The sequence below is a fragment of the Macaca mulatta genome, chromosome 6 (assembly GCF_049350105.2).
Source record: "Macaca mulatta isolate MMU2019108-1 chromosome 6, T2T-MMU8v2.0, whole genome shotgun sequence".
NCBI classification, from domain to species: Eukaryota; Metazoa; Chordata; class Mammalia; order Primates; family Cercopithecidae; genus Macaca; species Macaca mulatta.
The window spans coordinates 2,119,295-2,144,534 of record NC_133411.1 but is presented as its reverse complement, the minus strand read 5'-3'; the positions used below and the strand labels follow the sequence as shown (position 1 = coordinate 2,144,534).

General features: G+C 58.6%; 1 protein-coding gene across 16 annotated transcripts in view; it reads right to left on the bottom strand.

Annotated features, from left to right (window-relative positions):
* NKD2 (NKD inhibitor of WNT signaling pathway 2) overlaps positions 1–11,056 on the bottom strand; it is a 34,844-nt gene extending 23,788 nt beyond the window's left edge. For all 16 annotated transcript variants that reach the window (XR_013418244.1, XR_013418246.1, XR_013418245.1 and 13 more), the window contains exons 1-3: positions 10,784–11,056; positions 10,660–10,695; positions 10,309–10,388 (exon numbers count right to left, since the gene is read on the bottom strand). Coding sequence is in view for 8 of the 16 variants with exons in the window: in XM_078004578.1 (XP_077860704.1) it covers positions 10,309–10,388; positions 10,660–10,695; positions 10,784–10,808 (141 nt within the window). In the remaining 8 variants the exon portion in view is untranslated. The remainder of the gene's footprint in view (positions 1–10,308; positions 10,389–10,659; positions 10,696–10,783) is intronic.
* Positions 11,057–25,240: the final 14,184 nt, after the last annotated feature.

Genomic DNA, 25,240 nt, shown 5'->3' with positions numbered 1-25,240 from the left:
ACTCTTGCTGCCATAAACCTGCTCTCCCGCCTCAAAGTTTGAACCAAAATATCAGAAATGGCGGGAACCAATCATAGTTAGCCAAATCGCCTTGTTCAAACACTAGCCAATCATATATCTGATTTGTATAATAACTCTATGCCCACTTTTCTTAGACTATATAACACTGCTCGGAGCTCAGTGGGGGAGCTCTCCTGCCCGTCTCGTTTCACGAGCGAGGGAGAGTTCCAGGTTCGAACCTGTAATAAAGATCCTTGCTGCTTAGCTTTGACTCTGGACTCTGGTGGTCTTCTTCGGGGAATAAACGGTCTGGGCATAACACTGCATTTCAGAGTTTTCTTTTTTCTCATTTGGAAGACACCACATGTGAACATGCAACGTCGATGTCCTTACCAGGGAGAAACAGCGGGAAATGCTGGTTGAGGGGCTTATATTTGATTACAGCTCCAGACCCTGGGGACTGAGCTACTCAAACAAATAATCAAGGCCTTTTCTTTCTCTTAAGCACCCCCGTTGCATGCCCTGCACATGACAATCTCAGAACTTCCACATGGGCCCTGCTGTGGCTGGCGAGGGGCTCCAAGAGATGAAAGGAGGGCCTGGTGCCCACCCGCAACTTTGCTATTGGCCGAGGCTGCAGAGGGCTCTAGGGGGCAGGGGCTATGCCTGGCAGCTGCCATCCACACGAGCCACAGCCCACTCTCAAGGGAGAGTGGTGACAACCCACGCATGAGAGGTAAGAAGTGTTCAGAGGAGACCACGCACATCTTTGTTACAGGACACACAATCTCATCTCAGGAAGGGCGCTGGGCCCGAGGCTGCAGGGTGCACAGGCTGAGCTCTGAGCAGCACACAAAGCCTTGGGGTCACACTCCAAACTCGAAAGAGGAGAAGCCAGCATGGGGGGTGCAGATGGGGGACATAATTGGCAGGGGAGGTGCAGGCAGCCAGGACCACTGCCCCGGTCACTAGAGCTAGAGGCAATCACAGCCCTGCCAAGGGGACAGCAGGAAGGTGGCACTCTGGCCTGGTCGCTATGCCCTTTTGACCCAGGACTCACCGACAGGGCTCTGAGTCTCCCAGACTGAGCTGTGGACAGAGGCGCAACGTCCCCACCTGCTGCCCCCAAGATGGCCCAACGCAGGGGTGGTGCTCTCAGCCCTTTCAGAGGTCAAGGACGTTCCTCTCCGCGGACCCAGCTTGCGCCACGCTCTCCCCACGACAGGCAAACAGACCCTGAGAACAGGCCTCCAGGGCAGTTTCCCCTGGGCAAATCCAGGTGGTTGGCATGGACAGGGCTCCCCTCATACACAAGACGCCTCCAAGCAAGGCCTGGCAGGGTCCTGACCACTGGCCAGAAGCATCCGGGCCACCTCTGTGCTCCGGCCTTGGGCCTTTCTGTTGGGCTTGGCTCAGCCTGTGGGGCAGCTGCCAGTTCTTGCCACCTCCCCGTCACCCTGGGGACAAGCGGGCTGGGTGTCACCGTCTGAGCACAAGCCCCCGAGTCACCCGACTGTGACCAGCCTCTCCCAACACACGTGAGCTGGCTGCCGCCTAAAATGCGTCTCAGGCCTGGGAAAGCTCATGAAACACCCGCGAGAGCCTTCCCCAGGCCCACATTCGCTTTGTTTTACAGAAAACCTAAATCACTTGCAACAAATCAACAGCAGGAGAGGAAGGGCCAGAAGCCCCTGCTAGTGGCTCCACCTGCTCCACAGACGGGAGGACAGGCTCGGAGCCCAAGGAATGTGGCTCGCAGGGTGGGTGGGGGTCCTCCACCCTGAAGTGTCACCCGAGGGTCATCCGGCAGGTCTGCAGCTGTGGTGCTCCTCACAGACACCAGGTCTGGCCTCCCACAGCACAGAGACCAGTGCACACCTGTAGGCTGTGCCCATGGCTCCTTCTAGGCAGAGGAAGATGGGTGGGGGCCGCCATTCTTCCTCCCCCCATCTCCCGCAGCCCCCTGCCTGCTACTGTCCCATTCTCCAGGTCTACTCCTCAGGGCCTTTACACTGGCCACCCAGCCTGGAAGCCTCCAGGGGGCCACACTTCCTCCATGCCTCCTCACCACACACTGTCCTGACACCCACAACAAGCGGCAGCCCCTACTCCTGCCCGGCCTCTCCCACACCCCAGCCTGGCCTCTCTCACACCCAGCACCCCAGGCCCTGCACCCCAGCCTGGCCTCTCTCACACCCCAGCACCACAGGCCTGACCTCTCTCACACCCCAGCACCACAGGCCCTGCACCCATGCCTGGCCTCTCCCGCATCCCAGAACCCAGGGCCCTGCCGGCCTTCCTTCTGGCAACCACCATCAGGTTCTCCCAGCAGCCAGAGAGCAGCTCAGACCCTGGGGCAGCAGGGCAGCCCGGTGGTGGGGGTGCGGGCTTTGGTCGGGGGGCTTCTGGGTTGGGGTCCTGGGTCCGGGACTCAGCTCTTCTGTTTTTGTTTCCTCCTTTTGAGGGCGTGCCCAGGACAAGCCTGTGACAGCAGCACAAGGCAAAGGCAGTCCCGGAATCCCATGGCCGGAAGCCTACGGCAACGTTCTTTCATGTTACACCACAGCCCTCAAGAGCAAAATCAGAGCCACTGAAATGGCCGCTGCTCCAGCCCTGTCTAGGGTTGGCTGGTCTCAAGCGTGAGTGGCTGCCCCAAAGGGTGCAGGGCACACGGACCTGGCCATTGGCCTGGCAGGGCCCTCAGGACGGATGAACCGGGTACATCTGGGCAGCCAAGAGAGCAGGCAGCGATGGCACGCAGAGGGATGTGGGGTGACGCTGAGGCCCAGACGCCAGCCACCGAGGGCCAGGCTACCCACGTCCCCGGGGCAGCAGGGAGGCCACCAGGGGCAGCAGCTTTGCACCATGTCCAGGCAGGTCCTTGTGAGAACTAGGATAGGGCCGGCTCCTTTATCCTTTGTGGGAACGAGGATGGGGTCGGCTCTGTTATCCTTTGTGGGAATGAGGATGGGGTCGGCTCTGTTATCCTTGTGGGAACGAGGATGGGGTGGGCTCTGTTACCCAAAAGCAGCTATAGCTCTTGCCATGTCCCCCTTAGTGGATGTGAGAGGCCTCGTCCTAGAGGTAGGTCCATGCAGGACCACGGCCTTAAGGACAGGTGGGAGCCCTGGAGGGTCCTGACAGCCACCGATGTGAGTGCCATGGAACCTCACCAGAGACAGCAAGGAAGGACCCCCCATTTCCATCGGCCTCCAGCAAAGCTCTCAGTCCAAATCCACCAAGACACTTACCATTAAAATAATCTCCAATTTGAATGTTTGTATTACAATATTTCATGCTTTTTGGTTTCTCTGATTCTGATGCACAAAACTATGTACAATTTCCCTGGAAAATTCTGCAGAACAAACGAAAACAAACCTTCCCCCTCCCGCTGCCGAGGGCTGGCCATCACCGCCAGTGAATTCCAGCTCTGCGCAGGACAGGATCGAACAAACCCAATTTGTTTAACGCCAGCGTGAAAGGTTGCCAGAGGGTGCCCTGCCAAGTATTTGCCAACATGAAAGCAAATTAAAGCTCCCATCAGCTAGCATGGGTGCAGCTCACTGTGAGAGCGGATCAGACCGCGGTCTCTGCAAGGCTTCTGTCCCAGCATGTCCAGGCTTCACAGCCCAGAGGCGGCAGCCAGAGGAGCGGTGCTGACCCAGGTCAGCACCATGTGTCCCTCCAGGCCAGCACCACGAGCTTCGCCCCACACTGGGAAGTGTCCGGCATGTGGGGGGATCCTGCTACCTGGGCAGACCCCTCATACACCGCGCCTTCTCCTCCCCATGGTTCCAGCGTTAACCCAGTAGCCCTGTGGGAAGGGCTCCTCCAGGGACAGCTGATGGTCATGATCTGTGACAGACAATGGCTCAGAAGGTGGCAGGGACTGAAAGCTCTGGAGCCCTTGGAACTGATTAGGGGTCCTGGGCTTGGGACCCCTCCCCATGTTCAGGAAGGCAAGTCCAACAGGAGAGGGGCCATGGTTGGCAAGACTTGTGAGAGGACAGAGCCACAGGAACCCTCCACCATGAGTGCCCCAGGACGCAGCACAGGCCCCCTTGGGTTCCACACGTGGACAGGCAGATCCGCAGTCCCGCTGGGAGCAGCCCACCCTGAAATGCCGGCAGCCGCATGAGCAGGCAGGACCACCCCTAAACGCTGACCTCACCCAAGCAGGGGCTCCTGCTTCCTCCTGCTTCCTGATGCTCCTGAGGCTTCCCCAACAACCTGGGGGTGTCATGGGCCTTTCTTCATAACCCAGGGACTTTCTGATGCAGGCATCTGTCTGAGAGCCCTGCAGGAAGGATACAGGGCTCAGCCTTCAGAGCTCCAGGGACCCAGTGACTTGGCAGGTAGCTATCCACAAATTCTGGGGTAGGCTGGGCAACTCCAAACTCAGGTATGTCTGGCCTCAAGAACTGCTGCTTCCGTAAAGTGTGGCTTTGCCAACTCAAGAACAGCAGCCGGGAGGCCAGAGCCTTCCTCTCTACAGGAAGGAGGGCAGACCCCCCTCCCACCCTCTGGCCTCTGCTCCCACCACACCTGGCCACACCGGGGAGGCTGTGGGCATTGCCAACCAGTGAGAGCTTGCTGACAGCTCAGACGACTGTGCAGTACAGGTCGGGCCCACAGCATCTTGGCGTGAGCTCACGGCCTCATGCACCCCTCTGGCTTGGAGCACCCTGGCACTTGGGGAAAAGCCCAGCAAGGGGCTTGGCCACACCGGGCTGCTCTCCAGGTGGCCCTCGCTGCCCGGCCTTATGGAGTGTGGAGCTGTCCCTTGTCTTTCCTCACAGGACCACAAGGTGAAGCAGGCGGCCCAGGCACGAGGGATGTGGCCAGGCTGTGAGTGGCAGCACTGGGTCCGGAGCCGGGTCCAGAGGCTGTGAGCCACCCCACAAGCCGCCTCCGCTAACGATGGGATGACAGAAACCTGGTACTGACGACGGGGCCCAGTCACACGTAAAACGGCCACATGGTGGCTCCCAACTGTGGTCTTTGACCAGGACATCGTTCACAGCCTCTGTCAGGGCTGACCAGGTGGGTATCCCTTGGCTGCAAAGTGAGGGTGGAGGACAGGAACCCTTGGCCCAGACTCCTGACTTCCTGAGAAATAGAAACAGCCGAACCCCCAACCCCAGCCTAGACAGGACAGTGGCAAGGTGCGCGTTTCCCCCTGCCGGGGCCTAGACCTGGGGTGGCCATGAACTTACCGCCTGCTCAGGCAGCTCTGAACAAGCGGTGGCCACCTAAGGGCAAAGGAGAGCCAGCCACTCCTATGAGGCAGGTGAAACTGCACTTCCAATCTCGCCATCACCTTGCTGCTCACACGGGAGACATGCACAGCAGGGGCCAGTGCACCAAAGGGCACTCGTGGACGGGTACTTGAGACGGCCCTGCCCTTTCTGGCACAACCGCCTTGGCCCACACCAGCCACAGTTCCCGCGGCTCCCAGGAGTCGCACGTGTGTCTGATGGACCCCCAACCCCCTAAAGCAGGCACAGGACGGCCCGAAGCTGCAGGGCTGATGACCGGTTTCTGAGGATTGCAAACCAGCCTGGGTTTTTTAAGAAAAGGAAAGATGTAAGCTCTTTAGCCAAAACAAGATGAAAACCTCAAAGGAATTCAAATTACTCAGCCACAAGAAGGAAGGAAGGAGGACGGAGCAGCACCAGGCTGAGGTTCCCACTGACAAGGGCAGAGCGAAGCCGCCTGTCTTCTTTCACCTGCAGAAATCTAAACCTTCAGCTCATTCAGCAGCAAAATGGCCAGTTTTAGCTTGAGGAAGCTATTTCGGAAGTCCAGGGGTGACAGCTGCCCCAGATGCAGCTGCGGGCTTGTGGGCTCTTTCTTCGGCCTTGTCTGTGAAACCCCCAGCTCCAGCCCCAGGCCCTGCGGCAGGGACGCTCTGCGCTCCAGGGCCTCCATCCAGACACTTGCCTGGCCCATGTGCAGGGCTGTCAGGATGCACTTCACAGACACAGGGGCCGACATAAAGTGAGGTGGCTGCCAGTGAGAGCGCACACCTGCACTGTCCAGGCGCAGTGACCTGGGCGGGCAGGACCATGCCACCGGCCAGCCTCCGGCCTCCACCATGGGCAACACAGATCTACTGGCCCAGCCTCATGGCCGGGCACCGGCAGCAGCCTCTCCCAGTCAGCACCCCAGAGCCTCTGCTGCAGGACAGGGGATGCTTGTGGCTTGGTGGAGAGCTTGGGGGCACACATGGCCCTCGGTGGCCCCAGGGCCCAGGCTGGCGCAGAAACTACATACATGGTGTCCAGTCTGTCCCATGGCTCTCAGGTGCTGGGCATCAGCTGCCATCGGCTGCGTGCCCAGAGGTGACCTCGATGCCCCCCACAACAAGCGGGGATGGCCAGGTGGCCTGGCAACTCCCTTCCGCTCCCTCTGTGCCTGAGCCTCTGTGCACGTCTGTGCCGGCCTTGCCACATGGCCAGACCACATCCCAGGGTAGGAACACAGCTGCCTGTATCCAAGGGCCAGGCATGCAGAGAGCACCAAAAAGAAAGCAAAGGGCAGCCACGACATACTACAGCCGCCGCCGGTTCTGACGCAAGGCCCCACGTGGGCCTCAGCTGCATGAGGCCACAGGGTCCCGGAACACGGGTCACAGAAGACAGAAGGTCGGCCCTCAGTGTTTGTGCTAGAGGCATCCCCAAGTGCCCCTGCTCCTTTTGGAGGCTGCCGTCCTCCTGGACATCTTGGAGTGGCTTGCACCCTCAAATGCAGAGCTGGCTGGACCGGGCACCCACAACCTCTCCTTCTGCGTGGAATGTGGCCGAGCACCAAGCAGAGCATGGTCCACGTTGCCTTGTCTCTGGGCACATGTGTGCTGGCCTGAGTCTCTCCTGCAAATGTGTATCTTGTCTCCACCCCGTATCTCTGTGTTGATGTGGTAGTGTCCAGACTGTGCTCGAAGCCATGAAGAATTTCCCAGGATCTTCTACAAGAAACTGCTCCCCCTGACCGAGAACTGGGCGTTCCACTGCCACATCCAGCTCTCTGGCCCCACAGAGGACAGGTGAGCGGTGGCTTCTGGGTGGCTAGGAGGGGCAGGGAAGGGGCAGCCCCACCCCTGCCTCTGGGGGAAGGCCAGCTGCAGTCCTCAGCGCTGTGGCTGGCTCCAGTCTGAAGGCATCAAGTCATGTAATGGGGCTGAGCCCCCAGTTCCTGTGAGCAAGGCCATGCCGAGGGCAGACGGAGTTTGCTGCGGGAAGCCAGAGGCCAGTGCAGGTGAAGGCCTGGGCCCTGGCCTGGAGCTCAGCCCTGGACAGAGCCAGCATGTCTTGCAGCTGTGCTCTTCCCGGCTCCCTTCCGGGAAACATGTACCATGTTAGCACATTCAGAAGGGCCATGGCATGGGGGTGGGACCGGCGAGTGCATCCTACAAGTTGGGACCTGCCCTACACAGGCCAATCAGAGCCGTGCCCACGGCCTCCCACAGATGTGGGCAGGAGCCCCCCATGCAGGCCAGGGCCACGGCCTCCTCAACGCACAGGCTGGTCTGTCATGAGTGTTCACTCCAGTGTTGCCTCTGGAGTTACCCCAGTGCACCTTCCTCAGCGCTACTTCATGGACGTCTGTGCTCTGTTCACAACATTCCAGTTAACAGTGACTCTTGTCTTTGGAACTGTTTTCTGCCAGCCTCAGGGAGCGCCGTGGAAACCAAAGCTATTCTGCAGACCAGATGGTGAGGGTGAGTGTGCAGGGGCAGCCTGTTCCCAGGACTGAAGCCATCCTCCCCGCAGTCACTACCACTTTTAAAAACAGCCACGCAAGTGCACTGCCACCATGCACCACTCCTCACCCACGCACGACCCCAGAGACTCTGGATCCCTCACAATCCGCTCTCCAGACCTTCATGGCACCGTCACTAGCAATCCCATGGCCCTGGCCCTTCAGGGACACTCGGTGATGAAGCCGCGCGGGCCCCACCAAAAGCAAAGTGTGGCGCTCCGCAGAGTCACCAGGGAGAGCCACGTCAGGGGTGCAGAGAGACACCTGTCTGGGAAAGTGCTGCTGTTGGTGTTTTCAGACACGTACAGAGGCAGGAGCCAGCACTGCTCACAGAGAATTAATAATGGCCAATCTCATTTGTGTTATTTTGGGGGCTGGGGAGAGAGGGCAGGTTGGAGGTCTTGGCTCTTAGTGCACCCAATCTCCACAGGGTTCTCTGCCACCGTTCTGTGGCATCCAGGATGCCTCGCACGGAACCACGAGGTGGATTTTGGAGAAGGGAAGGAGCGAGTCCCCTCGCTGGCCCCAGCCAGGCATCACGAGGGGTGCCTTGGGTGACTCAGAACTGGCCCTCCTCAGTGGATACCACCTGGGAGGACAAGGATGATAGGCAAGGCTCTGGACTACACAAAGAAGGAAGAAAGTAAGAGCCAGAGGGACGCTGGACTCAACACCTAACTTTTGGCCAGACACTTTGCTGTGGTGGCCACGGCTCTCCCAGACCTGGGTAGGATCTGTCGCTGGCGGCACGGCTGCCAGGTGAGAGGAACAGCAATGTGGCAGGGAGGGCACCTGGCCAGGTGAGGGCGCACCTGGGCCCAGGGGTCTCCATGCCAGGTGGGCGGAGTCACGGCCAGAGGTGGAAAATACAGAAAGGTAGCACTTTTGTCTGAAAGCTGAAATGTATTTAATTCACAGGCTAGCCTTTGATTCTGAGTTTATTCATTTTAACTCAGAAAGGAGTTTTCTTTCATGAAATGATGGCAAAATTAGAAGGTAACAATCCAAGCAAGCCTCAACCCCCAAACTATTCTCTAAAGAAAACGTCCCAGGGGAGTGCCGGGTCTAAATGCCCACACGCAGCCTTCACGTTGACATCGTAGCCACACGGGGAGCACGTGCATTTTCCAGAGCGCACTGACCTCCCGCTATGGCCCTGGGAGCCGCACTTCACGGTGGGGGCGCTGGCTCAGGGAATTTAAGGTTCACGGTGCCGCACCTCCCAGGGAGAAGGCCCCAGGCTGATGGGCCAATGGACAGGGGCCGGCCAAAGCCCTGACTGTGAGTGAGGTGAACACCCGGCCACCCCAGGTGCTCACATCACTGACTAATCATACTAGGAGAACCTGGCTGCTAAATGGCACCATCCACTCACCAGCAAGCCCCTGTGCAAATGTAACTGGCAGAGAGAGCCAGATTGGGGCAGGGGCAGCTCCCTGGATGGCCTCACCCTGGTCTCCCTATCCCGGATGGAGGCTCACAGGACCACCCAAGCTACTGTACCTTAGAGCATGCTTCCTACCGTCACAGGCGTTAGATGGTCACTCTCAGGAAACACCAATCCTAACTCTATTGCGTGTTAATTTCCAAGCACATCTAAGCCCCTTCTCAAGACAGAGCTGCAGAAAATGTCTCCAAACACGCCCAGAGCTTTTTTTAATCAACTGCCAGAAGAACATCTTTCCAAAAAAGAAACTGACTGTGTGTCCCAGCATGCTGTGTGTCTGGGGACCTGTGGGGACAGTGGGGGAGGAAGCACGGGGCAAGTGTGGGCCTGGCCACCTGGTGGGCCTGTCTACAGCGATCCTGTTCACACTGACACTGATGACCACTGAATGTTAGCTTTCTCACACTCAGCAAACATGCAGGTCTAATTTACCCCAGACCCTTCCAGGATGCCAGACCTGGACAGAGAGTTCTCTGCTCCTGGACATAGAACCTTCCTCACCCACACTCAGGGCCATCTGGGTCCTAAGCCAGCCTTGCAGTCTGGGTGGCCACAGCTGTGCAGATGTCCTTCTGTCTCCTGAGCCTCTAGCAGGCCTGTGGTCACCCCCCGGCCCCCCAGAGATGGGAGGCACCGCGGCCTCTGACTCTGGCCGTGTTTGCTGAGCGAGCACTGAGGCTCTGGCCAGTGATGCCCCAAGCCTGTAGCTCCCACTCCTCCTCCAGCTCCTCCAGCTCCTCCAACCGGGGTACTGCATTCCCGCTTCCCAAGACCTCCAGCCCGGGACGTCTAAGTCCAGCCCCTCCTGCTCCCCCAGCTCCTCCAGCCCGAAACATAGAGCCCCCACACCGCCCCCAGCCTAGGACAAGGAATTCCTATTCCTCCACCCAGCACGGGACACTAGCAAGGCCTCCCCCACGGGACCCCCAGACGTCCTGGAGGCTGGGGAGGGACGGGCTCTCCTGGCCCCTCGGTAACTCGTGCGGCCATGGCGGCCCACGTCTCGCCTGTCCGCGGGTGGGCGCCAGGAACAGCTCTGACACCGCTCCCTGTCCCCAGGCGGGTGCGCAGTGCGACCCAGCCGTCGCCCCGCCGCCTACCTGCTTGTCCCGCGCGCGCCGCTCCGTTTCCTCCGCTCCTTTGCGGCCGCTCGCGTACGCTGACGCCACGAAGCTGTCCCCTGCGGCCCGGGGGCGGACGCGCGGGAAACCCGCACCGAGGAGGGAAAGAGACGCGCCGTGAGCCCCGCGGGCGCTGCGCCTTCGCTGTGTCCCCATCTCCCGGAGACCTCGCAGGGGCAGGCGTGCGGGTCCCGCGCGCTCCTGGAGACCCGCGGCCCCGTCCCCCCACCGCTGGCTCCAGGGCAGGGCGCGCGCGGGCTCCTGGCTCCGAGGGTCCCGGCCGGGGTCGCCGCCCCCCGCCCCGCCCCGCCCGTCCACTCGCCCGCTCACCTTCCGGGCTCTCTCTCCGTTTGCGGGCGGCGGCGGCTGCGGCACGGCGGGGCGCGGGGAGAGGAAAACGACAGTGAGAGGCGGCCCCACGCCCGCCCGCCCGCCCTCCCGGCCCGCGGCTCACCGTGCTTGGACTGCAGGTTCCCCATCGCCGCCGCCGCGCCCCGCCGGGCCCCGCGCTCAGGTGCAAGGCTGAGTTCTGGAGCTGGGGCCGGGCGCCCGCGGGGGCCACATGGGCCGGGAGCAAGCTAGGGTTCCGGTAGGAGGTGAGGGAAGATGGCTTGACGCCGTGCCGGGGCCGGGGGAGCCGGGGGCCGCGGGGCGGAGATGGAGGGCACCGGGCGCAGATCGCGGGGACAGCAGCGGCAGCAGCGGCGGCGGCGGCCCAGCTCTCTCTGAGCGCGTGCGCCCGCGCCGGGGCTTTAACTGCGGCCCCCGCAGCGCCCCCGGCGGCCGCTGCCCGCAGCGCATCGGCCTCGACCCCCGCCCCCAGCCGGAGCCCCCAACAGCGACGAGGACCGGGCCTGGCCACCCGTAAGGGCGGTCAGGGGCTGCAGCAGAGCCTGGCGGGAGTCAGCTCCGACCCCTCACCAGGCCGTCCTGGGTCAAGACGTCCAACTCCAGAGGAGCCTGAGGGCCCCTCCCTTTGAAGGGGAGGACCCGCCTCCCTTGGCTGCTTGAGAGGGGGTGGGGGTGTGGGCAGCCCAAAGTGGGGGGGTCTCCGTACAGGACTAGTTCCCGCCCTCTCCTGGCGCTCCAAATTGATGAAGAACCAGCGTTGGCCCCCCCCCGGCTGGAAGCGCCCTACACCCCCTTACTTTGTCCTTGGTTTGGGCAGGGTCTCCTCTGATCTGTGCCTTGAGGGTGTGGGAGCCTCCCAGGAGCCCTAAGCCTGGCCACCTGCGCTGCCTCCTCCACGTGTCCAATTCAGTGGCTTCAGCTCCCTCCCTGGCCTCATCTCAAGATCCTCCGGCTGGCTCTGGAAACCACTCCCTCAGGACCCTGCCCTGGACCCCCTCTCTGCCTCCTACCCTGCTGGGTACCTGGGGGCTCTCTTCCTTATTTACCTTCAGAGGAACCATCTTCCCTCACCTCCTGGAACCCTAACTTGCTCCTGTTTCTGGGACATTTCTCCCTTCCCTACCCATGAATCTCCTCCCTGACATGCACTGTTGCATTGATACATTGTATCTCTCTAGCCTTTCAAGAGCTAGCTCAGCATTTTCCCCATGGGCTGTTGCCACGCCCACGTCTCCAACCTCAGTGGGTGACCCCACTGCCAGGGCATCTCCTGTCCCTGGTGGAGGAGCTCCGAGGCTGGCGGTCGGGTACTCCTCACCTGCCCAGCTCAGGCCCTGCCAGGCCTCCGCTGAGCTGGCCCAGGTCCCACCCCATCTCTCGGTTTGCTCAGGCCCTGCCAGGCCTCCGCTGAGCTGGCCCAGGTCCCACCCCATCTCTCGGTTCCCACTCCGCTGGCTGGAGCCCTGTCTCCCAGCTGAGCAGCGCAGTCCCGCGGCTGCTCAGCGCTGACCTACACCTCTGGAACTGACGTCCAGCCAAGCCCTTTCAGGCTAATTACTGCCTCCCATTCTCAGACCATCCTCAGGGCAGATGCCGCCATCACTCCATTTTACAGAGGCCTAGGCTGCTCAGTGTCAAAACCGGAAGCTGAACCACAGGCCAGCCCCCACCTCAGCAGACCCCCGTGCTGGCTGTTTGCGGATACCTGAGCTGCCCGTGAGCCACCAACCCTGCTGGGAGTAGTCTTGCCTGCGAACCATTCCCAGCATCCTCAGAAGAACCCTAGTGGAGGGGCCACTTCCTGCAGGCAGACAGCTCTGGCACCTGTAGCAGGGTTGCACCTGGCCAGGCCCTGCCTGGGATGGGCTCAGAGTGCCCTTGGGTGTAGTGTCCAGGCGTCCAGCTTCAGGGCCAGGGCCACCCTCCCAGGCTCTTCCGGCCCCTCCTCTCTCCCTTGCACTACCCCATGTGGACTTTAACTCCCAGTTTGGAAAGTAACGATGTCACCTGTGGTTTCAGGGTCCTAGTGAGTGTGTGAGAATAATAGTATTACATGTTATGCAAAGTAGCACAGCCTGAGGATTGCAGCCATTTCCATGCCTCTAAATCCTGCCCCTACTTGAGGACTGGTGAGCCATCCTGGGTGAAGATCTGCTGGTGGTCTTGTGACCCTTGTGTGGCTGGGAGCCTTGCCTCACACACTCATGGGCACTCCTCCCAAGACCCTGAGAAGGTCTCACTGGGGGAGGTTGGCTATTGTGGGCCATTGTGTCTCACTCCTCAGGTGGCTGAGCTCTGGTCCTGGCCAAATGCAGATGTCAGGAGGTCTGGGGAGGACATGTCCTGGGAGGGCAGGTGGAGCTGGGGGGCAGGGGTGGGCTGTCAGCTCAAAGGGCAACCCTAAATGGTCCCTATGCCCCCAACGCCCAGTGGACTCTTCCTCTTATGACCATTTCTCCTGGGTAGGGCAGAGCCCACCTGGGGTTGTTCCAGAGCTGGAGTCACCAGCTCCAGGCCCTGCAAAGCTCACCCCTGTGCCAGTTCACAATCCCTTTACATAACACGTAACACTATTATCCTCACACACTCACTAGGACCCTGAGACCACAGAAGATGACATCGTTACTTTCCAAACTGGGAGTTAAAAGTCCACATGGGATAGCGCAAGGGAGAGCCCCTTGAGATGTTTGCATCACAGGGCGGCCTGGTCCCCTCAGCCATTTCAGGAGGAAGGGGTTCTCTTTGCTCCCCTTGACGTTCCCTTCTGGCATGTGCATGCCCTTGCCCTCTGCGGGGCCAGTGGGCACCCACCACGCCTTCCTAATGCTGCCTCAGTGGTGGCTGCTGTAAGGTGCCCGTCTACTTTTGTAGAGGCCTTGGAACCAGTGTGGTTTGCTGGATGCCCTCCTCACAGGATGCCAGCCCTGGTGTCCTCTCCTGGGCCTGTCTGTGGGGCAACCCCCTGCCTGCCTCTTCCAGGGGCCCTGCAGGGACTTCCAGGTTCCTCAGGCCCGTCCCCGCCTCGCCTTTCTCTCTGCGTCTGCCCGGGACAGCCCGAGCTGGGACCTTCTGGCGGGAGCCGCAGCTTCTCAGGGCAAGTGTCCTTGTCCCTGGGGAACGGCCAGTGTATGCGGGGACACTTGCGGCCCCAGCCCACTGCCGGCCTGGAGGAAAGGACGCGGGGGACCCCCACAAGTGACCAGAGGCTGCAGCGTGGTTCGGGCTCACAGGGGGGTTGCTGGAGCAGCCTGGACCCCCGATGCCCGCACGTCCAGTCCGGAAGTGCTCCGAGGCTGAGCCTGCAGGGGGCTGGTCCGGGGACCATGGTCGTCCTCGCCCTGCCTTTCTCTGGGCCACGGAGCTTTGAGGACAGTTTCGCCTGCTGATAAAATCCGTTCCCAGCACTTTCAAAGGGCAGGGCGGGGCTGAAGCCGTCCCTGGAGGTTAAAATGCGCGTCCTCCTCCTCGCAGCTTTTCAAAACAGCTTTTCCTTATCTCATCAGCAGCGGGCGGGGCAGGGGCCTGGTATCCAGGCTGGGGAGGTGCGGCCGCAGGACGCCGAGGCATCCGCCGTGTGAGGAGCGTCGCGGCGTGAGGGGGCGCCGCTCCCAGCACGGCCGCCTGGGCCCGCCCTTCTCTGCACCAGCCCAGGACCCGCAGGCTCCGAAGCGGGCGGCGGCGTGCGCGGGGCTCTGTCCTCCCGGCCCCTCCACCTCAGCGGACACAGCCGCGGGGTCCCCACCAACAGCGTTCATGGGGCACCACGGACCCCGTCTCCCTCCGTGGCCATTGTCCCCGCGAGGCCTTGGCGCTCATGCGGCCTTGGGAACAAAAGCGCACCCGCGCGCTCCTCACTCGGGTTGGGACACCCTCGTGAACTCAGCCTCTCCCACCGCGACTCCACCGTTCTGGGAGGCGGGGCTCATCCTGTTTTGCGGTTGTCACGGTGGCCATGGCTCCTCCTCTCCCGTTTAGAAGGCAGCGAGGTCGGGGTCCGCCGTGTGAGGGGCGTGCGCAGCGTGAGGGGGGCATCCGCCATGTGAGGGGGCGTCGAGGCATGTCCGCTGTGTGAGGTGCGTCCGCGGCGTGAAGGGGCGTCTGCAGCGTGAGGGGCGTCGGAGGCATGAGGGGCGTCCGCTGATGGTGAGCGTAGCGGCGAGGGGCGCCCACCGTGTGGGTGAGCCTCGCTGGGAGGGGCGCCCACCGTGTGAGGGGGCGTCACGGCGTAAGGGGCGTGGACTGCGTGAGGGGGCGTGGAGTGCGTGAGGGGGCGTCCGCGGCGTGTCTGCAGTGTGAGAGGGGGCATCCGCGGACAAGGGGCGTCCTCCGTGTGTGGGAAGTCCATGGAGTCAGGAGGCATCCGCCATGTGAGGGGCGTTGCGGTAAGGGGTGTTTGCCATCTGAGGGGGCGTTGTGGCGTGAGGGGGCGTCTGCAGCGTGAAGGGCGTCCGCCGCGTGAGGGGCGTCTGCCGTGTGAGGGCTTCATAGCGTATCCACTGTGTGAGGGGCGTCTGCTGTGTGAAGGGCGTCGCGACGTGAGGGGCATCCCCTGTGTGAAGGACGTCCGCGGAATGAGGGGTGTCCGCGGCGTGAGGGGCGTCCCTGTGTGAGGGTCGTCCCTGTGTGAAGGGGTGTCTGTGGCGTGAGGGGTGCCCCGTGTGTGAGGGGCGTCCGCGGCGTGAGGGGCGTCCCTGTGTGAGGGGCGTCCTTGTGTGAAGGGGTGTCTGCGGCGTGAGGGGCGTCTGCGGTTTGAGGGGCGTCCCTGTGTGAGGGGCGTCCGCGGCGTGAGAGGCGTCCGCGGCGTGAGGGGCGTCCCTGTGTGAGGGGCGTCCGCGGCGTGAGGGGCGTCTGCGGTTTGAGGGGCATCTGCGGTTTGAGGGGCGTCCGTGTGTGAGGGGCGTCCTTGTGTGAAGGGGTGTCTGCGGCGTGAGGGGCGTCCGCGGCGTGAGGGGCGTCTGCGGTTTGAGGGGCGTCTGCGGTTTGAGGGGCGTCCCTGTGTGAGGGGCGTCCTTGTGTGAAGGGGTGTCTGCGGCGTGAGGGGCGTCTGCGGTTTGAGGGGCGTCCCTGTGTGAGGGGCGTCCTTGTGTGAAGGGGTGTCTGCGGTTTGAGGGGCGTCCGCGGTTTGAGGGGCGTCCGTGTGTGAGGGGCGTCCGCGGCGTGAGGGGCGTCCGCGGCGTGAGGGGTGTCCCCTGTGTGAAGGGGCGTCCGCAGCGTGGGGGGCGTCCCTATGTGAGGGGCGTCCGTGGCGTGGGGGGCGTCCCTATGTGAGGGGCGTCCCTGTGTGAAGGGGCGTCCGCGGCGTGGGGGGCGTCCCTATGTGAGGGGCGTCCGCAGCGTGGGGGGCGTCCCTGTGTGAGGGGCGTCCGCGGCGTGGGGGGTGTCCCTGTGTGAGGGGCGTCCGCGGCGTGGGGGGTGGCCCTGTGTGAGGGGCGTCCGCGGCGTGGGGGGCGGCCCTGTGTGAGGGGCGTCGGCGGCGTGGGGGGCGTCCCTGTGTGAGGGGCGTCCGCGGCGTGGGGGGCGTCCCTGTGTGAGGGGCGTCCGCGGCGTGGGGGGTGGCCCTGTGTGAGGGGCGTCCGCGGCGTGACGTCAGGGTGTGGCATGTCTGGAAGGCATGGTGTAGCCAACTCTGACCCTGGGGTCAGGAGCCTCTTTTGAAGACACTGTCTTGGCCTGAGGCTGTGGCTGGAGTTGAAATAGGCGCATGCGCGGAGCCAACACCCACTTTGGTGCCCAGCTTTGTCCCCATAGTGCGAGCAAACCCGTGAGCCTCGAGACCCGAAGTAGCCGGCAAGACTGAAATTCACACACGGGCTGGTCTTCGCGTGAGCCTTGGGAACTTCTGAGAAAAGCACTGCCTGACATGGGACAGAACGCTACTGTGGCACGTCACAGGGAGCCTGCTGGGGCCATTTCCCCTCCCTGCCCATGCTGCGTTGGCCCTGGCGGTTCTGCCCTATGCGGGAGGATGGCGACTCCGGGTCCGGATGTGTGCTCCCGTTGCGTGCTCTTCACTTTGCAAATGGATCACTGCGTTTTTAAGTGCACAAGATCCCCTGGATGTCGCCTGCACACTGCCCCCTAGGCAGCCTTTGAGTCCACCTCTCCTTGTCTGTGCAGCCTCTGCCTGCCATGCTGACTCCTGAAGCCTTGGCTGTGCCTCCCACGTGCCCCGAGTTTCCCTGCAGACACACGCTTTGGCATGAACATGACTTCTAAGGCATGAACAGGAAGTTCAAGTGGCTGCCACACCCAAGTGCCTTGCATTTCACCTGCTCCCCGCACCCCCCCCCCCCCCGCCGGGTGTTGCCACAGGACGCTTATTTTGAATTACAGGGTGGTTGTGATATCACCTCTGGTTCATGGACTGTTAAAACTATTAAAAAGGAGGTGGATGTGAAGCATGCCTACCTGTTTCCTGGCACACCTGGAACGTTGCCAGACCACTGGATACTTAGAAGGATAATTCTACATTTATCTTCAGCCATCATTCTGACCGCATCCAAAAGATGAATCATCTGCCCTATTAAATTTAATAACATGCATTTCTCAAGGGAAAATGCCTCAAAGGGACCCAGACTGGCCACGATTCATAGTTGAGGAAACACCTCTTCCAGTTTCAGGTAAATATTTGTGCAAATCTTTTAGGCAAATTTGTGATTAGAGACCCAGAAGGGAAAAAACCACCCAGTTCAGAAAATGGTTTTCCAGAGGTGTACTGGGCATACTTTTGTATGCACTTGTTTTTTGGGTTTTACTGGTTTTTATCACAATCAAAATAAAGTAAGTTCAGTAAAAGGGCCTTGCAAGCTGGGCAGCGGGGGCAAGAGGAAGGCATGATTCGTGGGCAGCAGAGAAGCCCTGGGCTCCTGGCTCCTCAGTTCGAAGCACACCCAGGCGTACACACCGGTGAACATGTAAAACACAGCTATCATGTGTAGAAGGGCAGACAGCAGTGACAGTGAGAAGATGCCTTCCCAGGGTCCTGTATGCATGAGTTTTTTGTTTTTGTTTTTGTTTTTGTTTTTGTTTTTGTTTTGAGATGGAATCTTACTCTGTCACCCAGGCTGGAGTGCAGTGGCATGATCTTGGCTCACTGCAACTTCCATCTCCTGGGTTCAAGTGATTCTCCTGCCTCAGCCTCCCGAGTAGCTGGGATTACAGGTGCATACCACTATGCCCAGCTAATTTTTGGTTTTAGTAGAGAGGGGGTTTCACCATGTTGGCCAGGCTGGTCTTGAACTCCTGACCTCCAGTGATTCCCCCCACCCAGCCAATCTCGGCGTCCCAACGTGCTGGGATTTATAGGCATGAGCCACCACTCCTGGCCGTGAGTTTTTAAATAACCCAGGAATCTGAGTGAGCAGTAAAGGAAGCCCAACTGCCAAGAAACATGTGTGGGAATCAATTATGATTATTGAGGTGCTTTCCACCTAAACACTCACTGTAATTTAGTGATATTTATCTTACCCCAACCTGGGGAGTTTTAGTCTTAGTCTTTGTATCTTATCAGCTCTAGCTTGGAGGAAAGTCTCTCCCAGCTGGAAATTAAAGTGAATCAGCAGTGAGTTACTGCTCTCACTTCCAGGTTAAGGGGCTCAGGTTCGTCCTCCACTCAACGCAGCATGTGGTCAGCCTTGGGTGCCCAGGCCGGAGGTGGCCTGAGACATGGCAACTCCAACAGCTTCTGCACCCGACCACCGAGGCCTGCTTCTGCCTAAGCTGCAGCAGCCATGCTCCAAATGTGCAGTTTGTGGTGAAATTTCACTGGGAAGTCAGAAAAGATCACAAAGGGACCTTGGCTCAGGGATTTCTGTGGACACCTGTTTCCCACGCAGGCCTCACCTGGGGACAGGGGATGTGATCGTTGGGCATGGTGACTGGTGCTTCTGCAGAGGCTTGGGGGGCCGTTAGGTGTCCCGCTGTCCACAGCCCAGGGGGCTCACACACCTCTTTGCCTGCCCCTGAGAAACCCAGAGAATTGCTTCTCCACTGCACTGCAGGCTTCCCTGTGTGGCTCTGAGCTGCTTCTGGAAGAATCCACATGCCTTCGTGGGTGTTGTCAGTGAGTGTGCAGGGAATGCTGCCTGAGGGAAGTCTCTGCCATCTGGTGGGCCACAAGATGCCCCTCTGTGGCCTGGTCCCACGGGCTTCCCCTTCTCCAGCCTGGTCATGCAATGCCAAACTGTCTCCTGATGGTTCTCACCAGGGGTGCATCCTCCCTCCTGCCAGGACACCTGCCACCGCCCCTGACTGCCCTGCCTCCTGCCCTGTCCATGGGCCTGTGTGCATACAGAAGGTGCTTTGTGTGTGCCAATCATCCCCGAGAAGGAAGGAAGGTTCCCCCGTCCACTCCTCTACCTGGGGCAGTGCTGAGATATGCTGCTATTACCTACCCAAGTCCCAAGTTCCCAGGGACAGCAGGCCAGCTGGGTCTACTGCCTCGTAGCTGCCCAGGACAGTCCCCAGCCCTGGGCTCACAAAGCCACTTATCTTTTATTTATTATTTATTTTGAGACAGAGTCTCACTCTGCCTCCTGGGTTTAAGCGATTCTCTTGCCTCAGCCTCCTGAGTAGCTTGGATTTCTATTTTTAGTAGAGACAGAGTTTCACCATGTTGGCCAGGCTGGTCTTGAACTCCTAACCTCAAGTGATTCGCCCACCTCGGCCTCCCAAAGTGCTGGGATTACAGGCGTGAGCCACCGAGCCCAGCCTAAAGCCACTTATCTTTAAGATGGAGGCCTCAGCCCCTTTAACAGGTTGTGCAGCTCTTGTGGTGGGGGAGTCCCTTTCCATGGTCCATCTCATCCACCGCTGGGGACTCCCTGGGGTCCCAGTCACAAGGACCCACTCCTTCCCCTGCCCAGTGCACAGGTGTAGATGCCAGGCAGATTGGGTTGGGGTTGTACTGCAGATTTTCCTTGCAGCAGCAGATGTGGACTCAAGGAACGAACCCTGTCCTCAGTTTTCAATTCTCAGCCCACAAAAGGGGCATTCTACTTTGAGGAAGGAATCCCTCATTTAACATCTTTTTCTTCAAGTCTTCACCACATCATGGATGTCACTACGATGAGATTGCAGTGGGCACAGAAGCCTGAGGGTACTTGGTGGGAGGAGGCCTGGGGATATTGAGGGACCACATGGTAGGCAGTGGTGGGCAGATTGTGAGTTCTATCCTGATGGGTGCCCACAGGCAGCAGGACCCCCGGAGGCGGCTGTGCCTCCATCTCCTAAAGAAAGGCAGCCCTCACTCATGCTGGGAACGTGTGGTGCAGCGTTTAAAGCCCAGGTTGTGACAAGGATGTGTAAGTCACTGTGCCTGAGTCGGGGAAACCCAACAGTGTTTATTACCTCTTCCCCAGAGAGATGAGGGGACCAGGCATGGCGCTTACCATGAGGGTCAGGGAACTGCACTCAAGGCCTGGACTGGGATCCAGCTTCCCACAGCTGTCAGGGAAGGAAGCTGGCCCTCCCATCCCTCCTGGAGGGACCGGGCCACCAGCTCTGATCCTGAGAGGCATCTTTGCAAAGGAGCAGAAAGGGTGGTGTCTGCTCAGGGCATGGCCCAGGAGACTTCCACCCTTCGCCCTTTAGGAGCCCCTTAGGAGGCAGCAGATGGGCTCAGCACAGGTGGCTGGAAGGGTCCAATCCCTCCATCCCCAGGTCTCTGAGGGGAATCACATAGTTCTCCCTCCAACCCAGGACCTAGAAACCTCCAGCTTGCCTCCGACAAGAATCCTGCTGGCCATTTCCCAGGGCAGACCCAGACCACAAGAGACTGGAGGGTCTGCCCACATCCTTGCCTGGGTACACCTACCCCATTTACGTTCCCTGCAGCCAAGGGCTCCTCGGCAAAAGCCTTGTGAAGTCACGCGTCCTGTTTCTGGGGAGTTAGTTTAGTTAAAACTGGACATCATGATCTGAAGTCCTCATGTCCATCTTGGGTGAGCTGTGGAGTGGAGCTGGTATAGCTGGGTGCTGGAGGGTCCCAGAGGGTCTCTGGGATTCTCCTGGCAACAGGGGAGCTTGCTGGGCTGCTTAGGAGAGCAACTGCAGCAGTCCTTGTGTTATAGTTTCTTTTCTCACCTCAGAGGGTCAGGCTGGCTATGTCCAGGATCCCCTCTTCAATGGCAGTTTTGGGAGTTACTAAAAGAGGCTCTTCCCTCCCCATTGCCAGAACAGTGAATTGCATTGAGGCATCTCTGACCCCCCAACCCCACACAGGGCCCCAGGTGTACACAAATAGTCTTTTCTGCAGAATGTGAGAGTCAGTCCTCCCTGCCCTGGACATCCAGCTCCCTACCCAGGGCAGTGAGGCCAGGCATTCCTGCAACTCTCTCCTGCGGGTGGCATCCTGAGTCTGTGCAACCATGGGCACAGGTGGCAGCAATGTACTTGGATTCCAAGGAAGAGACTGCCCATGGCTGAGGCAGGACTGGGTTCGCAGTCATCCAAGTTAGCATCTGGGAGAGTGGGCTCACACTCCAGAGAGCCTCCTCCCTTCAAGTCTTGGTGACTTGTCAGGGGATTTATAGCACAAGGTAGTTGTCTCACCAAGGGAGTAGCATTCTTGAGTCTTGTAAACTGTCTTGACATCGCAAAGTGTTGATGCCTCCCTGGACAGCATGGTCCTGGCTCTGCCAACACATCCGTCATCATACTACACACTTGCAGCAAACATAGGGATGATACTTTCCATCCAAGCTCCAGGTTGGTGGGGAAGGGCTCTGTCTTGCCCCATGGGCCTGCAGGTCTATCTCTGAGTTGGGACAGCTACTGGAAGGCCCCACTAAACTAACGTAAGATACTCGGAAAGTTTGTCACCAGGGCAAGAAAGCATTCTGGACTGCATCATTGGTGTCAGATTCCACTGTGTATTTTGAAGGCACAGTTTGTTTCTGACAGTCTCAAAATGTAAGCAGCAAATACCCTGCCAAGCTGCAGGCATAGGGCAGATACAGAGAGGGGTGAAGAACTGGAGCAACTGAAGGCACTTCCCATGGATGCCGCAGGGAGAGGAGCTCTTCCTGGGAGCTGAGGGCCCAGCGAGGCGTGGTGGCTCATGCCAGGGAGCCAAGAGGCTCCCACTGGGGCCCTCTCTGGTCAAATGAAAATGGCTCCTGTCTTATGTATTAGATGAAAGTTTGGATCTCTGTGCTGTAAACTGGCCAGGACTGCACAACAACCTCCCAGTGGCCCACGGAGTGTCACCCTCACGGGGTGAAGCCACCCCCAGCACCAATGCAGCCGGAGCTCTGGCTCCTTGGGCAAGCTGGAGAGGAGGAGGAGGCACTTCAGCAGGTGCTGGGGGTGCCATGTGATTTGCCTGAGAAGCTGCTTCTGTTAACGAAGTCGTGTGCCTGGTGGGAACTCCGGTTGGCCATAAGGAGAATGCACCCATGTCCTCACGCATGTGACTGGGCCTCCTCCTCATCTTGTGGCAGCGCCAGACACACCAGAACACGGATTCAGAAAACTTGGACTGGGTCTGAACCAGCAGGAATCATGCCAAGAAACATCCTCCCACCATCCACCTCTTCTCTCCCTCTCTATTCCCTCCCTCCCTCTTCCCCCCTCCCCCATCCCCCTTTTCCTCCTCTCTGATCACCAGTCTTCCGAGTTATCACAGCCAAGTGAGACTGACTCAAGCTGTTACTGAAAATACGGCCACATCGAATGTTTTTCTGATAAAAAGAACAACATAAGTAATTGGGGCAGGGGGTGAGGTGGGGACCTGGTGGATGCCCTGGAGTCAACACTAGGGTGGATTTGCTTGGGCAGAGCTAAGCCAGTGAGGCCATCTCCACTCAGGCCCGATGGGGTGGAGGGCACTGCCTTGATCCAATGGAGCCTGTGGACTGTGCCCTTTCCCAGACCTGATGCCTCTCCCACCCCTGCCCCTGTTGCCCCAGAGCCAGGTGAGGGCAGATGGCTCAGGGTCACCTCAGACCTCCACTGGGAGAGCATCCAAAGCCATGCCCAGTACCGGTAGCAGTGCCTCATGTTCTGAAGATCTGCTGTGTGGATAAAAATGCCTCATCCATTCTAACTGCTATGGAATATTTGCTCATACACATTTATCACACCTTTTCCAGGTTGTAGTTTTGTGAAATAAAATATTTATTAGTTTTTGTTATGAAAGTGCTGTATGATCATTGTAAAAAAAAATTAGAAAATTTTTTAGAAAAATTAGAAAATTAGAAAAATGTAGAAAATTGTGAAGAGGAAAATAAAAATTCCCTCCCCCGACCCACAGATTCCCATTTCCCAAGATAATCACCTAATTATCTGCAGTTTTGTTTCCTACTTATTTTACTGAAAATCATTTCATGCTCATTTCTTTATATGTTGTCAACTGAAGATTCATGAGATTCATAAACATGGAAGGGAGAGCTTTATTTCTCTAAAGAGTTGAAGCCTGCAAGTAACCATCCACAGGCTGGGAGGCGTGGCCTCTGCCCTAAACCAGAAGCAGGCACTTTGAGGGTGGAGAGGATGAGACAGGAACGTGCTGACCAGGGTGGCTGAGAGGCTACAGGAGGCGCTGTGAGTACTCTACAAGAGTGAGGGGCACGCATGCATGGTGAGCTCACATGTGTGGTTACATGTGTCCCGTGTTCACTTTGGGGTAGAGACTTAACATTTAAGTGCATTGAAATGAGGCTCTGTAGGTCAAAAGGTGAAATGAAGGACACAGAGGCATCCTGTGTGCAGCCTCCACACCAGCCAGAGCCAGTCCCCAGTCGGGGTCTGTTATCAGGAAGGAATGCTGCTTGGTGGTTGTGTCAAAACTGCATGAGGGGTGGGGAGTCTGGCAAATCTTTCAAAAGGGCTTTCTGTTTATCCTGAAGAAAGAAACTCAATGGCAGTGGTTAGTGAGGGAGGGGGCATAATGAGGCATGTCCGGCATTTCATCCCTTCATGGCTGGGAACCCAGTGTTTAAGGTTTCTCTGGAGCCCCCTTGGCCAAGAAGGGGTTCATTTAGTCAGTTGGAAGTCTTGGGATTGTGTTTTTATTTCTCAATGTTCAAATATTCTTTAAAAGTTCAATTTACACTTCTGCCTGGTGCTGGAAGGTACAAATGTAGGGACATGGATTTCACCATTTCCTTCTATGAAACAGCTACATTGTTTTTAGTTTGCCATTGCAGGTAACATTGTATTGGATGGCCTCCTTCACAAATTCCTGTTTAGGTTTGTAAGTGATTCCTGAGCTTCCCTGGAAGAGGGATGGAACTGCTTTTGTTCTTAGAGGAGCAGCAGCTCAGAAAGCTGTTGCCAGCCCACATGCCCACCAGCCACACAGGGGCAAGCTCGTTGCCTTTCCAAACTGTAGCAAACTGAAAAACAAAGTCTCATGATGGCTTCAGTGTTTGTTTCCTTGGCCATGGGCAAGGTTGACATCTATGTTGAATGTCTATGGTTATATTTCTCTTTCCGTTATGATGTTGTTTTCTTGATTAGTAAGAGCTTTTCCTCTGTGAAGGATATGTTTTCTCTGTAATTTTGCTGCAAACATTCACCCAGTTTGCTATTACATTTATTTGTTTTTTGATTCATTTTTTGAGATGGAGTCTCGCTCTGTTGCGCAGGCTGGAGTGCAGTGGCACAGTCTTGGCTCACTGCAACCTCTGCCTCCTGAGTTCAAGCCATTCTCCTGTCTTAGCCTCCCAAGCAGCTGGGACTACAGGCGCATGCCACTACACCTGGCTTATTTTTGTATTTTGAGTAGAGATAGGGTTTCGCTACGTTGGCCAGCCTGGTCTCGAACTCCCGACCTCAGGTGATCTGCCCACCTTGGCCTTCCAACATGCTGGGATTACAGGTATGAGCCACCATGCCCGGTCCTGTTTTTTGATTTACAGAAGCTTAACATCTATATGTAGTAAAAGAAAAACAAAGTACATTCTTTTCTTATTTAATAGTGTAATTGGGAATCTTTGCCATTGGAATGGGCTGCTCCATGGTGTAGGTGTGGGTGATACCTGCCCAGTGGTGTTTCCTGCCCAGTGGTGTTTCAAGCACTGTGCTCACTGCTGGGCCCCCAGGTGGTGCTGCAAGGTTGCCAGGGACCAGCCATGGCTCATGTCCTCAACTGCCTCTGCTCCCCTGGAGCTCGCAACCTCAGCAGGATGGGGGTGGGGTGGGGTCTAGACATTGGGTCCATTCCCTTCTGACTCATCTGCTGCTAGAAATTATTTGTGGCATCCAGAGGGCATTGTGTGCACGTGCTGTGGGGTAAGCACAGGGCTGGGCACCTGTGGGTGATGAACAGGTATGCCTGAGGGTGCTCACCGCCCCTGTAAGCAGGTGGCAGCAGGTCCTGGCTGTCCAGAGCACAGGACATTCACATGTGGAAGCTGGGCTGGGACAGGTGGCCCCTTTGCACCTGCAGCGGAGCTGGCTTGGTGTTGGGCTGGAGATAAGGACAGCCAGTTGGAGAGAGGACGATGAGGGTGGATGAAGTTGCCCCTGAATGGAGATGCAGGCTCTGAGAGTCTTCCATGGCCTTCCTAACAATGCCCTCCTGCAGGCAGGCCCAGGCCCACTGAGGTTTCCTCCT